This window comes from Dipteris shenzhenensis, chromosome 30 (genome assembly GCF_047967505.1).
Source record: "Dipteris shenzhenensis isolate YYH24624 ecotype China chromosome 30, Dip_SZ_1.0, whole genome shotgun sequence".
Classification (NCBI taxonomy): domain Eukaryota; kingdom Viridiplantae; phylum Streptophyta; class Polypodiopsida; order Gleicheniales; family Dipteridaceae; genus Dipteris; species Dipteris shenzhenensis.
The window spans coordinates 46,786,574-46,804,696 of NC_141625.1; the positions used below are offsets into that span (position 1 = coordinate 46,786,574).

Genomic DNA, 18,123 nt, shown 5'->3' on the forward strand with positions numbered 1-18,123 from the left:
CGGTGCATCCAGACACATCACGTCCAGGAAGGACTTATTTGATGTGCTGTCACGTGCTCCTTTTGGCAAGAAGGTATCTTGTGCCAACAAATCTTTTTATCCAATTAGAGGGATTGGTGAGATTTTGCTTACAGTTGTATGTCCCATGGATAAAAAAGAGTTTGTTTCATTAACTAGAAGAGGATTTAAGGTCATATGTTAAGATGACAAGTATACGGTTCGTGACAAGTAGAATGACTATGCATTGGTGTTATCATGTGCACTTTACTCCAGGTTGATGCATGTGAGAAAAGAGCACAAAGTGCATACTGAGCTTCTACATCTACCTCTTGCTATGCGAGATGCAGAGTTGTGGCATGCTAGGTTTATGGCTGAGTGGAAGAACAGGTCACTACTGAAAATGGCAAGGTGCGTGATTAAGGCCAGAGGATTGCTTTGCAAGTTCTGGATCAAAGCAATAATGTGCTCAAATCATGTTTTGAATAGTGTCCCACCAAAGCGCTTAAGATTATGACACCATATCAGGCTTGTATGAAAGAAGACCCAATGTCAGCTACCTCATACATTTGGATGCGTAGCATATGCACATGTACCTCAAGAATTGAGAGGAAAGCTTGATGACAAAGTCTTGTGGGCTACAACATTGAAATCAAGGGTTACAGACTCTATAATCCTTCTACCAAGAAGTTTTCACTAGTAGAGATGTTATTTTCACTAGTAGAGATGTTATTTTCGCTGAGAAATCAGATTTGCCCCCTTGCTGTATTTGACGAAAATTCGGATGCATTTGATAACTGAGTGGTAAAGTAAAGAATTGCTCTCAGAAAAGCCCATGTGTTGTAGAGTTCCTTCTAAGAAACTCTGTCATAAGCCTTACCAAAGTCGAGCAGAAGAATAGCCAAGGATTGATGATCTCATTGGCCAATTAAACTGCTTGCCAAAATGAGAAGATATTATCAAAGATGCTCTTGCCCTATACAAATCATGTTTGATTGTCATGTATGAGGTTATGTATAAGGTGAGTGTGGAGACTTTATTACCTCGTGCTATACTTTTTTTAAAAATAGTCTACGTGCATGAGATGTGCTTAATACTTGACATCGGCCATCCACGTGCATCTACTCCAGCTAAGGGCCAATGGGCAAGCTCCCATGGGCCACCATCCAGAACAAATAGGAGATCTTCCATGGCTTGGCCAAAATCGGGAAATAACCTCCCGAGGGACATCTTTCTCCACCCAGTGTCGTGCCGTCAAAGGTGCCCAAGCAGTTGCCTCTAACTGGATATGACGTCCAATGCGGTTCATGTAGGAGAAGGGTGTACCTCTTCCACCCTGTCTGAGAGCCCTACACACATAGGCCTCCTAGGCCCCAGTGTCGGGGATAAATTTTTGGGTGTTTAGTTTGTCCTATGTGGAGCTTTCAATAGGCCTGGACCCACCCCGCCAGTCGCCAGAAAAGCTGTTTGCACTAAGTGCAAAAGCTTATAGACAGTTGAGGCGTGAACCCCCCAAGTTGGGGATTGAACCCACAACCTCTCCTGTGGAGGCTGTAAGCTTTTGCCACTAAGCCATGCACATGCTTGTGTACATAAGTGGACAGATTATAAACTCAGTTCTATGAGCATGCTTATAGACATTCTGGCGCCGAGAAAGAGCTCCGACGAAGCTAGGGCTCGCTTCTTGCGCTAGCACCAAACGAAACCCCCCAAAATCTATCCTTAACCCCACTGAAGATTGTGGAGGGGCCTTTCCTCTTAAAGCCAAAGACGTCATACTGGTCCCTTTGGCCTTGATAAGACTGAGACCGGATCAATGTGCCACTCCCTGTCCACCCGGCCCACTACCCTGATCAGATGCCACTCAAAACCATCTAGGATCTTCTTATCTCTGCATTCTGTATCCGTCTTGGCCTAGAAGCGGCCACATGGCCCTATTTTGTAGAATCTGCGATGGTAGGACCCAAGGGACTCTCGAAAGAAGCGAACTCTGATGGGGACGCGTGTCCACGAGAACTGGTCGGACCAACAGTGGGGGGTCCAAGGACTGTGTAACCCCTTCCACCATTGGTTAGGGATCGTTGCATCAATCTCTGCTATCTAAGTGCCTGTCCCTCTCAGGTGAGCTAGTGCATGTGTCCTGTCCTTCGCTTCTCGCAGAAGCGCCTCCAAGCCCCCAAGGACCTCGCCAGGCCATTATCCCAGTGTTCCCATCCATTGTGTGTGCGTTTGCGAGCCCAAGCATGCGTCCCTCTGCATCTCTAATCTCTGGGTACCAGATGAGTGGCTGCCTCTCAGAGTCTTCCCTACACAAGGGGTTGGCTCGAATAAGTCCCCCAGACAACCTCTGCTAAATCCTATGAAGGCTTCTAATCAGGGGGGAGCCTTTCCTCATGGGAGGGGCCTTCGAGAAGATCCATGTGTGGGACTACTGCCACGGTCCACTTGTGCGGGGGGTGTTCTTGAGGATACCCCTTTGGAGAAGGAGCTTCCAAGGCTCTGTACCGAGGGTGAGACCACGCACCGCTATCTTGCCAAAAGGGATCTGCTTTGCATCTTTGGATCAATGATGCACAACCCTCCTCGTGACTGTGGTAGGATCACTGTTTGCCAACACCTCTGGCTCTGGTGTTTCGCGTGCCATCTGAGCTTGTCCAAAGGAAGTTATGAACCAAGTGTCTAAGCTGCCCTATGCATCCCCTATGAAAGCGCCGACAAGAAGCTATATACCAGGCCATGGAAAGGAAGACCTGGTTGACGAGCAACACTCTAGCTCGAATACAAAAGTTTGCTGAGAATGCTCTCTAGAATCGAGGCAATTTTTGTGCTTTGTGAAGATATTGATACCCACTTGGCAGCCAAGGTATCTCACTGTCTGCCCTCCTGGAATCCATCGGAAGCCAAAGGAAGCTCCCCAATCTCGGGCCTCTTGAACCTTGTTCTTGCCTGTGAAAAGACCAACCAATTTGGTCTAGTTGATCCTCGCCCCAAAAGTTTCACAGTAAATGGACAAGGCTCCCCAACCGCCTCAAGGCTCGCAATTGAGCTCTCCACATACAAGGCCGTGTCATTAGCGTACTAGAGTCTAGAAGCTTCTCCTTCTCCTGACGAGGCAGTAGTCGCATCCTCGTAAGGCCCGCGGCCTAGGAGCAAAGAAATAGCCCATTGCTTCGGCTACGAAGAGGAAGAGGAAGGGGGCAATTGGGCAGCCTTGTCGGACTAAGTGCAAAAGCCATAATGCCTTGCTCGTGTAGCCTCATCCTTTGCATAGTGCCCTACAGGAAGGACCATTCCACCTTGTTGCAAGCCTTCTTGAAATCCAAGAGAGGGATAGCGAGAGGTTGAGCATCATCCCTTTCTCAATCCATGGCCTCCCAGAATGTGAAGATGTTGTCCAAGATACTACGCTCCTGAACAAAACTAGTCTGAGTGTTATGAATAGTATTTGGAAGGTGGGGCCACAACCTCAAGCTGAAGATCTTGGCTAAGATCTTGTATGCAGTGTCCAATAAGTGACCGGTCTCCACAAGTGAATGTTTGACCTTTCCTCCCCCTTTAGGATCAAGCAAATCCAAGCTCGGCTTAGGGATTGAGGGAGTGAACCTAAATCAAAAGATCTCCTGGCAAGCCAACCGAAAGGGGGTGAGGATGTGCTCCTAGAAACATCGAAAGAAGGCCGGAGTCACCATACCCTCTTTTCCAAGGCACTTTTGGGAAGGGAGGGCGTGGAGGGCTTCCCAGAGCTCCTCATCCGTGAAGGGAACCTCTAACCGCCTACATGGACTCCATTGGACTATTAACGTGATCTATATCAAAGCTATTGCCTGCTGAACCTCCTCCTCCTACAATAGCGCATATGGAATGCGAACCCCTTTCTAGGGTAGACCCGGGTAGGGTTGCTCTAAGTGGAGCACTATCAAGGAGTGATCGGACATCATCGTGCTTGCAAGGATGCCTATGGAGCCCCCCCTAAGCATAGCCCGACCCCCTAAGCATAGCCCGACCCCCAGCATAGAATCTGTCAATGCGCTCTAACAAGCCCTCATGTCTCCTTTGTCCAAAGGAAAAGGGAAAGCTGCCAAAGGGCCTGGTGAACTCTACCTCTCACCACGAATCTTTTTTTTTTTAAAGGGGGGGGGGCAAAGAAAAGAATTTTCTATTAATGCTTGAAAGACTTCATACAAAACCGCAACAGGTGTTGAGAATGAAAAAAACCAAAAAAGGTTGAAAGAAGAAACCGGCCTTTGTTCTAGAGAAACCCAACTCACTATACCTAGGGGATCTTTGGTACTGGGGCTAGCAGCCAGGTGGGGGGACTATACAACCAAGGAATCCCTCGCGGAGTAAATGTGTAAAAAACTCCTATAGGCCAAGCCTTGCAGAATCGAGCGCGCCTCGCGATAGTCGCCCTAGAGCCTAGGGTCCCATGCTCCCAGGTGGAGTGGAGGGTGTAAATGATATCCTACCAAGATGGCGACCAAGGTAGCCAAGGGTGGAACCGGATGCTCGCCGATCACCAAATTGCAGTGAGCAACCCAAATGTTCCACGCAGTAATACTGGCTACTACCTCCAGGAGGGACCGCCTCATGGAGCTCTATCCTCTGAATGCTCTGACCCTGTATCCGGTAAGCTAGGGAGATCTCATCAATCTAGAACGCGTGTCCTCCCTCAGTCAACCAGGCCACCATCCCCCATGTGTAGTTCCTCTGAAGGCTCTGCATATGGGTCATAATCCTGAGCTGCCCATCCAAATCCTCGCTATGCTACGACAGCTCCAGAGGCAGCGAGAGATCATCTCTAGAAAACCAGCAGATCAACAATGACACTGTCCCTCCACTCGCATCTTCTCTAACCAGAAGAAGTAGATCTTCCTCGGCCGCAAACTGGACCATAACCGCATCCAAAACCTGGAATGGACCTCTTGGGGCACTCTCTGGGGGCCACCCAATGCCTCTCCCTCAAGGGGGTCCACATCGAAGAGTCCATCTAAAGCCTCCTGCCAATCCGTGTGGTGTAGGAAAAGAAGGGCACCTTCTCCACCTACTCGGCAAGGCTGCCCTTGGAGGGCCAGAACCACTCTCCTGGATCCCACTGGACCTCCCTCAAGGGCCTACCCTCCCAAAGGCAGAGGCGCCATTTGAGGGCATCTTGCTCTAGGATACTTGGAGAATCAATGTGCCACTCCTTCCCCAAACATCCCTCCATTCTGATCATGTGCCAATGTTTCCCATCTAGACTCCCATCCATCTTTGGGTCTCTCTCAGTGAGTGCCTAGAGTAAGCCTCCAAGTCCTACACGGGAAAAACCAGACTGCGTGCTACCTGGTTGCATCATCATCCTCAAGGGGACACGAGTACGAGAAAATTGGCCCAACCATCTGTTGTCCGTCCACACGCGAAGTCCCTCCTACCAAGACTCAGGGATGGCTAAGGTCAATCTCTCTCATCCGTTGCCTTGCCCCTCTCAAATGCGCTAAGGCGCCAAGCATTGCCTCTGCCTCCAAGGGTAATCTGCTCCATCTGCCAAAGGAGCCGGTCCATCCACTGTCCCATTGTGCCCAGGCAATGTGAGTCCGCTCCCTGAGCATACACCCCTCCTGATCTTTGATCTCTGGGTGCCAAACAAGGGGTTGATGCTCGAACTCCTCTTTGCATTTGGGCTGAGCACGAATGAGGCCCCCTGTTAATCTCTGCGAAACCCTATGGAGGCTCCTCATCAAGGGGGAACCCTTCCTCGTAACGGGGGCCTTTAAGAAGATCCAGCGATGTGAATGCTGCCATTGCCCCCCAGTGCGTGGGGTGTTCCTGAGAAGCCCTTGCTATAAGAGGAGCTTCCAAGGCTCTGCACCTGGGGTAAGGCCGCGAACAACCAACTTGCCCAAGAGGGCTTTGCTTTGCATCTCCGGATCAATCATACCCAAGCTTCCCAATGCCTGCGGCATGATCACCGTCTGCCAAGCGACCCTGGCTCTAGTATTCCTCGTGCCGTCCGATCTTGCCCAAAGGAAGTTCCGAACCAACCGTTGGAGCTGCCCAATGCACCCTCTATGAAAACAAATTCGGAGCCTCAACCCTGTGAGGCCCTGACTCTGTCCAAACTCACTGTGGTGCCCTCTACGTACAAGGCCGTATCATCTGCAAACTCAGAGTCTAGGAGCTTCTCCTGTCTGATTCGGAGCCTCAGTCCTATGAGGCCCGCCACCTGTGATCTCAAGTAGTTGCCCAATGCCTTTGCCACAAACAAGAAGAGGAAGGGAGCGAGAGGGCAGCCCTTGTGGACCGACCGAGAGAGAGGAAAGGCCTCGCTCGTGTGTCCACCGATAAGCATCTAACAAGAGATCCCTGCAGAAAGCACAGAAACTCCACCGATAAGCACAGAAACTCCTCTGATCCATCTGTTTGAGAAACCCAATCTCCGCATAGTACCCTCTAGGAAAGACCACTCCATCTTGTCGTAAGCCTTCTCAAAATCCAAGAGAAGGACAACCAACAGCTGTGACTCCTCCTTGGACCAATGCATTGCCTCCCAGATGTTATTAAGGATGTTGCGCTCCTGAACGAACCCGGTCTGTGTGTCGTGGATGATGTCAGTAAGATGGGGCCGTAACCGCAAACTCAAGACCTTGGTGAGGATCTTGTATGCAATATCAAGCAAAGTGATCGGTCTCCACTGTCGGATGTCCGACCTATCTCCCTCTTTCGGGATCAAACAAATCAACCCCTTGCTCAAGGACTGGGAGCCCGTTTCAAAGATCTCTTGGCAAGTCGGAGATGATCTCCTAGAAGTTCCGGAAGAAGGCCGGAGTCAAGCCATCCTTGCTAGGACACTTCTGGGTCGGGAGAGTCTTGAGGACTTCCCAAAGCTTCTCATCCGTGAAAGGCTCCTATCGCTGCACAAATCCTACGAGACTACTATCGGAATGTGATCCCAAACTACCTCACGGGCCACAAGACAAGCTGGAGTCATCCTGTCCATCAGAAAGAGCTGGCTGTAAAAACTTGTGGTTAGGTCTAAAATCTTCTGCAGATCAGTGTGCAAGATGCCCTGTAGATCCCGTAGATATGCAACAGTGTGCCTGCCGATCGGGGGCCAATGGTCTGAAAGAACTGCTTCGTCATCCTGTCCCCTTGCTATACCCACTGCGCTCGGGAGGAGTGATAGGAGAACTCAGCTCGTTGAATGTCCATGTCCTGAAGCTTAAGGCGCGCGCTCTCAAACTTGCTGCTAAGCCATTGGGATCCTGGGTCCTGCTCCTTGAGCCTCTCTCTGTAGTGCATGCTCGCGCTCCTGAAGAGCCCTCCTTCGCCTAAGGGCATGAGCTTGCAACTCCTCAGTGCTCCTCTAGATCGCGTCGGCAACCCATGAAGCCCACAAGGTGCTGTCTGTGATTGTTGGCAAATCTTTGCCATGACTTGCTGAATCTCCTTGTCCTGGAGGAGGTCCTTTGGAATGCGGACCCCCTTTTGGGGAAGACCTCGGCGGGCTGCTCTAAGTGGAGTACTGCTGGAGAGTGGTCTGACATCGTGGTGCCTGCCAAAATCTCGGTAGAGCCACCTCTGTGTAGTGCGTAGAAGTGGTCTAGCCTCTCAAGTAGTCCATCATGTTTCTTCTGTTCCGAAAGAGAAGAGGAGGCTGCTAGGTACCTTGCTGAACTTTGGCTCTCGCCACTGATCATGAAGATGAACTGCTCCCAAGTGCTCCGCTCTGCTGCTGGCAGCTTAGAGAAGGAGGCACCGCCCTGCTTGTCCTCCCCAAACTCTAGGTTGTTAAAGTCCCCTCCAACAATCTAGGAGTCTACATCCGGACGACACTCTATCAGCCTCCTCCAAAAGGCCGGATGGTGTTGTGTGCACGCTGGGGCATACACGTTCAGGATCCCAATCCTGGACTCTCCCATCCTAACTCCCGTCCTGGGATAAGCTCGCCCTGATCATAAACCTTGGAGCCACTGTCTGTGAGACCGAGATGTAGACCCCTCCGCTGCGTCCTACTGTAGGGGACCACACGGCCTCTCCCTCGGAGGAGGTGGTGTCGCCGCCTAATGTCTGATGCTGAGAACATATGCTCCTGAATCAAAAGGATGTCCATTGCCCGCCCTACCACTCCCCTTTGCAGCTCTTGCCGAAGGATCAAGTATTGCGGTTGACTACGAGCATGGTCATGGAGCCCTTGCACATTCCAACTCACTAAGGTCTAGTTCATGAGGACAGGGATGCAGAAAACAAGGCTCTCCTATGAGTTATGTAACTTGGTCGGGGGTTTGGAGGGCGAGTAGTCCGTGTCTGTACGTCGGTGTACTAAGGGTGGACATTGGCTCAATGCCAATCTTTTGTGCCCACTTCATCATGAAGGAGACTTCCACCCTGAACAACTCTGCACTCAAGTTGCAATCTGATAACTCCTACCGCCGAACCACACATCGGCTTCTCTTGCGTGAAGCACAGCTGAAAGTTCACCTCAGCACCATGGGCGGCCAAAGGTCCAGTCCCTGTGGCCCCATCCACTCATTCATCATGCGTGAAATCCGATCTCCCAGCATAGCATCAAATACCAATGGGGACCACTTCTCCAATTCTGTGGAGGCGAACTGGAATCTCCAAACTGGGTGTGTTTGGGAGTCTACTACACTGATCGAACCCAACCCCCTTTTTGGGGATGCAAGATCACAAGCGTTACCTCAAGGGGTAGAGGGTAAGAGTTCGAAATCTCTAGATAACTCCAGGGTCCCAATCCCCAGAAGTCCCGTGGTAGGGGACGCTGAGGCTGGAAATTGGGTGCTGCTGACTAGGAGGACGAGCCCCTTCCCTTCGGCTCCCCCTCAAATGGAGAGAGGGGACGGGATGCTGTGATGAGGAGGCGGAAGGGGGCATTGTCTTACCGAGGGCGGGAGGAGAGGGTGGGAGGGAGGCGGGGGGGGGGGGGGGGGGCTGCGAGGAGGAGAGAAGGCTGAGGGGGGGGGCAGCGGGAGTAGCCAGGAAGGCAGCAGGAGCAACAACTTCCTCTTTGACTCGATGAAATTTTGTAGTCTTTCCTCACCACGGATCTCTGCCATTGATCGCGAAAATGACTGCGCTAAATCGGCCTCTGCGAGGCAATTTGTCTCTCTCTTCCAAAAAACTGGGCGGTGTTGCCTGCACACAGGTGCATACATGTTCAAGATCCCGATCTTGGACTCTCCCGCACGCACACCCAACCAAACTGCCCTTCGTGGAATAAGCTCCCCCTAGTTGAAGACCTCAAGGGCCACTGCTTGAGAAGCCGAGATGCAGACCCCCCAACTTTGGCTTACCGCAGGGGGACCACACCCCCAGCCTCTCTCCAGGAGAAGATGGTGGCGGCGACTAATGTATGCAGCTGAGAACAAACGCTCCCATACTAGAAGAAAGTCCACTGTCCGTCCTACCACTGTCCTCTGCATCTCTTGCCGAAGAATCATGTACTGTGGCTGACTAATGTACGTTCCGGTCCAACTTATGGGGATGACGCGTGAGTGAACATGGCTCGCTTATAAAGTGGAGGCTACAAACTTGGACTTCTGCGATTTCGAAGGAGGCTTTGAGGTTGAGTAGTTTGTGTCCGTGAAGTGCCGGAAAAGGGGCATGACCAGGGTCACTCCCACCTTTGAAGCTTATTGCATCATGAACGAGACCTCAAGTCCTATCTTGGCTGCACATTGGTGATGCGTGGCCTGTGTAAACTGCACCTCGGGTCCCACTATGATCACTGCCATGCCCATGCCTACACTGGGCCTTTTGGGAGAGAAGCCAAGCTGAAAAACAGTTGATTCACCGTGTGTGAGCCAAATGTCCGACCCCAGGGGGCCCATTCACTTCGCCATCATGCAAAAGATCTGCTCTTTCATCATACATTCAAAGAGGGTGGGGGTCCACTTCTCCTCTCCCGTGGAGGCGAAGTTAAAACCCTAAAAAACACAAGTGTGAGACCTCACAACGCCGATGGAGCCCCCCCTTTGCGGGGCTGCAAAATCATAACTGTCGTCTCAAGCGCAAGGGGGTACTCATCGGGGTTCTCGAGGGTCCAAGTCTCTAGAACTCTCTAGGCAAGGGTTACTCGGGGCTGGGCTTTGGACCTGGAGGTTGGGAAAATAAGCCACTGGACATAGGAGTCTGCGAGGAGGCTAAGTCCTGCAAAAGAGCGGGAGAGGCTGGAGGCTCAAATGAGGAGGCCTCAAGTATTGAGGGGGTGGAAGACTCAACCCCACCCTTGCTCGAGAGTTTTGGGTCGGGGGTGTGTCCAGGGGGGGATGGGAGGAAGAAGAGGAGGTTGGCTCTGTTGTAGAGGACGGGGGAACAAGAACGGGGGGTGGGCATGGAGAGAGGGGGTAACTGTAGCAAGGGGAAGGTGGAGAGAGGGTGGGTGTTCAGGGTAACTGTAGCAAGGGGTGGGCGGAGGGAAGGGAAGGGGGGAGGAGGGAGGAGGGGAGGATGGGGGTTCGGTGGTGGGACAAGTCTCATCCTTTGCCATCCGCACACTGCCTATGGTTCTACTTGGCCCTATTGCTGGATCTCTTATGCTTCACCTTGGCCTAGGCCACCCCCTCTCTCTCCTCCCAAGGGTTCCACCTAGGAAGTCCTGGGACTCCATCCGTTGATCAGACTCATGCTAAGCTCTCTCTGGGCGAGCAGCCATCTGCTCCTACTAGAGGTGAGTCAGAGCCTTGGTCTCACCTTGCCAACACTCGCGGGCTAAATGACCCATCTGCTTGCATCGTAAACACTGGCCCGGTAGCTTGGAGATCTCGATCCGCTACCTGAACTCTCCGCCATCAACCGTCTCAAGGAAGATCTCCTCTGGGAGGGTCTCTGGATGTGCCAATATCAACCTAAGCTATGGGACTCCATTGTCTGCTAGCACTGAAGCTACCGTCGGGGGTGGCGTCTCCAAAACCATGACAAAAGCCCTACCTATGGAGTGAAGAATGATCCGATACTCCTTCAAGAGCCTTAGAAAGCACAACGTCATTGGGAAGCGGGGCATGTGGTGCGTTGACTCGAAGTCTACCACTGAACCCGTGGTACGAAGGAATGAAGTAAACCAGGTGCAGGTCAAGAGGGAGGGGGCTCTTCTCCACGAGGGCCAGGGAAGTGTTGGGGGAGCCCAACTAGAGGAGGAAGACCCCTAAATGTGGTCACCCTCTAGTGCCAAGCTCGAATGAATCCAATCATGTACCTACCTCCTCATGGGTGAGCCCCACTATCCTGCCCACTATTGCTCTATCCTGTAAAGATTTCACTGCTTTTTCTCCTGGGGATAAGTGAACAACAATTGAGGGAGTCGAGGATGCTGCCATTTGAGACCCTCTTGCCAGACCAAGGGTTACTGCCAAGACTCTAATCCTAGAAGAGACAAACTTACGTCTTTGCTGCCTGAATGGAAAGAAAAGTGGAAAGGAAGGAGGAAGGAAGCAAAGCCCGTAGCCCACTCCATGAGCCCCAATACTGAAGGGGCTCCTCGAAGGCCGATCCCAAAAACTGCCGACGAGTCACCTCGCACCAATGGGGGCCAAGAAAGCTGTGCTAGCAGTCTTTAATCTGAAAGGGGGCAGGGTCTGGTACAAGCACCCAGCCTGCTAGGCACCCCTCGTACCCTTGAAGGGTGCTGGCAAAAACCTTCAAAGCATGGCCCAGTTGAACAAGGGGGGAGCTGAGATATGTGCTCAGCCTCCATCAAGGGCTGGCTGGATGTTGGCCTCCAGCCTGTGATTGGCGGCGGCAACCAGTGCCCTTGGGGGCCGAAGGCAGTACACGAGGGGGGGGGCAGGAAGGGCATCACAAGCTCTCAATCCCGTGCGGGCGGGAGAGGCTGCAAAATGGGCTGAGACAGGAGGTGGAGAAGAGGCGGAAGAAGAGGTGAGGGATGAGAAGGAGTGCAGAGGGGAGAAGGAGAAGGCACGGGTGAAGAAGGAGAGGTGGGATGAAGGTGCGCGAGGCACATGAGCACGAAGGGACAGCGAGGCAGGAAGGCGGGGGGGAGGAGAAGCTCAATGTGCAGGAGAGGAAGCTACAGCTCATATATAAACTAGTTTTAAGGCTTAAGGCTCTAGATTTGTTGGAGAAATCATAGCTAAAGTTAAGTGAAGTACAGCATTTCAGAGCTGTCTTGGTGAGCCGCCTTGCACGTTTCGGACCTGCCTTTGCATTTTGGAGCCTCTCAGCCCATCGACCAGCTGCTGTAAACGTCTACAGGAGCCCGCTGTTGCGCTTTGGATCCCTAAACCAGCATTTGGTGCTGCGAGTTTGTCACCTCAGTTTTCTACCCGCCTTGCACACATGGAGCCTCGTCCTCGTGATGAAGACCAATCAGCACAAGTCACAGCTTGGGATGAGAAGAATGGCGCTTATTGGTTTGAGGCTGGTTGACAATCTACTTCATCATCTTGACCTCAATATTTCAGCCAAGGCGACATGGGACAAGCTCCAGAATCTTTTCGCCACATCTACTGAACCTGAGGAGCAAGCTTTATCTGCTATATTGGGCGATCTATCCCTCTCTGAGGTGGTAGATGATATTTAGTGCTACTAGTCCTTTTTTGTTGAGTCTATAAAGGTTATTAGCCTGGACTAGTCCCTGTAAAATGAATGTATTTGGAGTCAATAAGGGTACTCTGCCCTGGGCTGTCCCCCAAAAATGATCTTATGTTTTTTTTAAAAATTTGGTATGATGGTATTGACCACCCAGTTCAGAGTAAGGAGGGCTGACAAGTGACCACCTAGTTTAGAGTATGATGGTATTGACCATCTAGTTCAGAGTAAGGGGAGGTGACAAGTGACGGGCTACCCTTGCCGGTCGCAAGCTGACTGAGAAGTCACTACTATCACACAGGAGGTGTTGGATAGTTGGACTTGCACTTTGCAGTATTGCAGGGGAGGGGGGATTGGTCTACTCCTTACGTGTTGGGTCTCACACTCTTTGCTCTGAAGGGGGGTGTTGGAGGAGTCATAGCCAAAGAGTGGTGTGATGTGTTGTACTAGGAGTTCGAGTAGTGGTTCATGTGAGTGCCACGTGTCATATCACATATGCACTTGGTACTAGAGTGTGTGCCTAGTCTATAAAGGCTTGTACATCACTTGTCACATCATACTTGATGAATGAATAAAAGCCTTTCATGATGTTTCCATTTGAGTATCATTTCCTCTCTCTCTCTCTCTCTCTCTCTCTCTCTCTCATATCACCACGTTTCCTTCAAGATTGTTGTTCATTGAATCATGAAAAATGAAGCAAGTACTTTCCACCCGTGTGTGAGGAGTTCTGCTTGGAGACGCTCATGATCCTTGGCTTTGTCTTTTTTGTGACTTCTTGATGGCCTCTTTCTGGTGGGCTATAGTAAAGAGCGTGGAAGAGGTGGGGTGGGTTGTCGTTCAGTGAGGTCCTGACAAGTGAGTTTGGCCTGAGCAATAGTTTCCCTCAGAGTCTTCATGTAAGACTTGCCATAACCTCTAATTACAACTTGCATTTTGGAAACAAAAAAAAGAAACCCAGGCATCATCAATATGAATATGGCTGCGAGAAGATAGAGAAAGAGATGCTTCAGTAACCATGGCCTTGAAAGCAGCATGTTGCAAGTAGCTATTGTTCACAATCAGATGACGCATTTGTGGCAATCTATCATCTGGCATATCATGAAAGGATAACCGCAATCATAGAGGTGCATGATCTGAATGCACAAAGGCATAGTTAATCCACATTTTACATGTAAAATCCCCATTTTGTTGCGGAGCTACACTATACCATCGATCCAGACGTGCCTGATAAGAAGAAAGAGCATTATGTTGGAAAGTGTATCCAAGTGTCAAAGGCTGCAATTCCTTCCAAAGGTCAACTAAATCCAGATGCATCAGTAATTGAGACCATGCATGCCGTTCTGGGGTTAACATATGAGTATGTCTGGAGGTATTGTCACCCTGTTGAGGAGCATTATTGAAATCCCCACATATAAAGGCATGATATCTCCATGGATATTGTTGCATGGCATCCCAAATTGCAATTCTTTCTCTAGAGGATTGGGGTGCATAAATAGAAGCAAATTCAAACACCTCTCCTCGAATAATGCATTGAAGAACAAGCCATCTGCCTTTGTTGTCATTTAAAGCAATAAGTGGTTGAAGCTCATGTTTGATCAGAAGGACCACCCCTGAGAAAGAGTGCTCCCTAGCATAGAAAATATCATAGCCACAGTAGTGTCCTGTCTTTCGTGCATAGACATGTTGGTTGTGTTCTTGTAATGCCACTATGTCAGGCTGAAATCTATTGATGTACAGCCACATTGTTTTCCATTTCCTACTGTCACACATCCCCTGGACATTGAGTGTAAAAAATTTGATATGAGCAGTCATATTTACAGATATGTATAGCAATATAACAACTATGTACAGCAGCAAATTTCATAATATCAGCCCTGCATTTCTATCTCAGGGTCAATGCCTCTCCCCTGAGAAGAAATATCCACCTGAGGAGTAGACAGCAAAGCAGCAACCTCTTCTTCAGGGAAGAGTGTTCGGCTAGCTGTCACTACAGCCCATGTGATCCCAATTCCTGTGTTGACCTCTGGGGTGTTTCCACTAGAAGACGCACCATTCCAAGTGCGAGGGGGTGGAAGTCTTCGAGTAGAAATAACTTTTCTTGGACTTTGCCATCCATCAGTTGAAGGTTTCTGTCCTTTTGTCGAGGGTTGAATAGCAGGAGGTGAATATGAAGAAACATTCCCATTTGAAACCACTGGGGCTTTGCCTTTGTCCTGAATTCCAGAAAACTGTCTACTACCTTTGTTTTTATTTGCAGTAGAGGTAGGAGCATCTTTAGTAGGCATTTGAACTGGCAAAGCAGCAAGAGGTATTTTATACTGATTCATTGGACACTGTGAAGCCATGTGTCCAAATTTTTTGCAGTCAAAACAAGCCCCTGCAAATAGTCCCCATTTCAGTTTGTAAAAAGCACTTCCCATGTCCACATTATTCACCGTGACTGAATAAGAGTCTGGTGTGGGATTATCAGTATCCCAGAGAATGCAAAAACGATTCGAGTTGCCATTAGGCCGTGGTGGGCAGACCACTTTGCCCAAAGATGCTGAAGAGTGAGACCATGCATTGTGGGAAGTCTACAACTTCAACCCAGAGCGGGCATCTGTATCGGATTAAAGCATGATAATCCCTTGTGGGAGACCATGGTAAGACATGCACCATTTGCTGCCCAAAAAAGAGGGGTCAATGTTCCAAAAGCATTTGTCTGTGTATCTCATCCACCATAATAACCTCAAAAAAACCCCTGGCTGCATAGTGCACTTTGCGAACAAACGAGCCAGCCAGTGTGCGAGTCAACTAGTTGCCTATCTCTGCAGCAGGTGGCATCCGGCCTGGAAAAAATAAAATGACCGCATTTTTAGCATATTCTCTGACTGGATCCACAATTTCATCTACTTCCACCATGAGGCCAACTGATGGAACCGAGTCTTTCCACTCTTTCCTTGTGTCTGCAAATCCTTCATGCATGACATCATAGACCAGTTGAGCCTCAAGAGTATCATGTACCGGGTCATGCTGACCCTCAGCCTGCTTTTGCCTCTTGCAGTGAACCAAACATTCCTTTTGAAAAGTTTTTTCATAGGAATATTCAGCCATAGCTTTGTAAAGAGTGAGGTACCTGTAAAGTAGTAGTGGGGGAAAAAAACCAGTCCCAAAAAAAGGCCCACAGGAAGCCCACAGAGAAGAGAAAAAGAGTATATTTGTAAGGATAGAGAAAGGAAAGAGGGATGTATAGGCCGAGAGAAGATAAAAAACAGTTTTGTAGAGGAAAAAGAGAGAAAACCAGTAAAAAACCCCAGATGAACTATATTTCAGAGGAAAAGAGAAGATTTTGGCGATGGGAAAGGTGCAGCAGACCCAAAGACTTAAGAGGGGAGAAACGGGAGCGAAGGCCTTCAAGATCAGTGCGTAGAGGTAGTCCGGAGGCAGAACCCTGCGTGAAAAACGATCCAGGAACCGTTGAGGATGTGGGAGCAGCAAACTGCAGCAGACGATATTGTCCGTACAGGCCTACAGCTGTACGGAAGCTGTACGGAAATCTGACAATTGCTTGGAAAGCAAACTGTTTGAAATTTTTCTGCATGCTGAAATCTGTTCTTCTTATGGTCAACTCATTAATTCATTTGAGAGAGTGAATGGCCTGTTGTTATTTACTTTTTTTTGGCTAGCATCTTGCAGATTATATTGTTTATTTTAGTTGTGCTATAATGCTTATCTTTAATTTTTCTTCTTCAATGTACTTTCTCCTTTCTAATGTGCAATCTAAGGGGCATGGTATTCTAGTGATTGCATTGGATTCAATAGGGGAAATAGAGCTTATCCTTTATTGTTGATTGTCTCAACAGGTTGGTATCTTGTAGATCTCCTTATTTTTCATAATTCATCCTAGGATCCTTTTCTTCGTTTGTCTTTATTTGTATTTATGCCACTCTAATGTGCAGTCTAAGGAAGTGAAAACTTCATGGGATTCAGGTAATTGCTTTGAAAGTTTTCCAATTGACAAAAACTACATTGGAAATAGGTGGTGTAGCCTTGATTAGACATAAGCTAACATTGTCATAGTAGAATGGAAATGGGAGATGTGGCCAATGTGGCCCAATGGGAGATGTGGCCAATTTTGCGTTCTATTTTTGGGATATTTGAATATGCCGTTTTTGTGTACTGCTTATTTTGTGAAGTGATTTGCGGAAAAGCATTTCAATAGCATGCTGATTGCTGCATAATCGGTTAGAAAAGTGTATTCAATGATATAGATTAATTTATCAATTGAATGTTTTAATTGCTATGAGGGTTTTGCAGAATCTTTTAGAGTTGAAGGTTCTTATAGCTTGTTATAGGTCATCCTTTTTTTGTGTGCAAATGTCTACGTGATTGTTGTTAGTGCAGACTTTATAGTTTACACACTACTCAATAAATGTTGCAGTGTATCGACATCAATATTTATACACGTGCTGAGCTGAATTTTTGTCATTGTTAATGCAGGTAAGTCAATTTTTGGAAGACGAGATAACCCGAATCAATGAATCACTCATAGATACAAAGGTGGACATAAGTGACATTGGAATGGAGGAGGCTGTTGGAGATGTCAAGGAGGGAGTCTTGGTGACTTGTTCTTATAATGCTGTTGCGATGAATCCAAATGTTAGTTTTCGGAGCAGCTTTTTTCATATGGTATGCGGTTATGTGGAAATTCATTTTCTACTCTCGTTCTAGGCACAGTTTGTTAGAATATTTCTATGTTTCACTTGCATACATATGAATTTATTGACCTACAATTTACTAGGAAGACACTTGAGTTATGGTTGCAACTGACAGTTTGCAAGCATCATTTTGTTGAACTATTGAGGATCGTAGTCCCTAAAAGAGATGAGAAGTTCAAAGATTTTAGAGACCAGATGACTCTAAATAGATGCAGTAAATTATTTTTTGGAAGACAAGACTCTCATTCTAGGCTCTCTACTTGCAGTTTTGAGGGACACTCTAATCATCACAAGTGGCAACATTTTCAGGCAGGTGCAGGGATTGTGGCCTTGCTACCATGTGAATGGCATGTAAACCAACATTCACTAGGATGGTTGCAGGCTAGGTCTATTGGCTACCCATCACTAGGATGCAATGGGGGACTATGCAGAGGAGCCTCTCAAGTTGAAAAGCTTGGTTGACCCCCATGAACCAAGCAATGATGCCCCACAAGGTGCATGTGAAAAGCAAGCAAAATCTTGAGCATATCCCTTCTGATATGCTGAGTTCAGTGAGGTAGTGTGAGCTAGACTCCTAGAGAGATCCAGTGCAGCAATGGCATGTGATGTCTCTTCCCATCAGCTCTAGCTATGAACCAATGGAGAGTCCTCCACGTATAGCCAGAGTTGGTGATTGGTCCAAGCCATTAGCCAATTGGGAGTCCTTCATGTGCTAATAGCCAGTTTAGATAATAAATCTTTTGAGTTGGCGATGGTCCAAAGTAAAGTCCAAATTTTGGGAATGAGATCTTCTAGAACCTAGCACTAAAGCTATTGTCTCTCACAAGACCGCCTGCCAATTAGAGAGAGGAGAGATGAATTCACATTAACACTCTTTCATGGCATG

The 18,123-nt window shown here is 48.8% G+C and overlaps 1 protein-coding gene across 3 annotated transcripts in view; it reads left to right on the forward strand.

Annotated features, from left to right (window-relative positions):
- LOC147882226 (mediator of RNA polymerase II transcription subunit 15a-like) overlaps positions 1-18,123 on the forward strand; it is a 114,506-nt gene that overhangs the window by 74,159 nt on the left and 22,224 nt on the right. For 2 of the 3 annotated variants that reach the window (XM_087401794.1, XM_087401796.1), the window contains exon 9: positions 17,020-17,208. In XM_087401794.1, coding sequence (XP_087257920.1) covers positions 17,020-17,208 — 189 coding nt within the window. The remainder of the gene's footprint in view (positions 1-17,019; positions 17,209-18,123) is intronic. The other variant, XM_087401795.1, reaches the window with a different exon arrangement.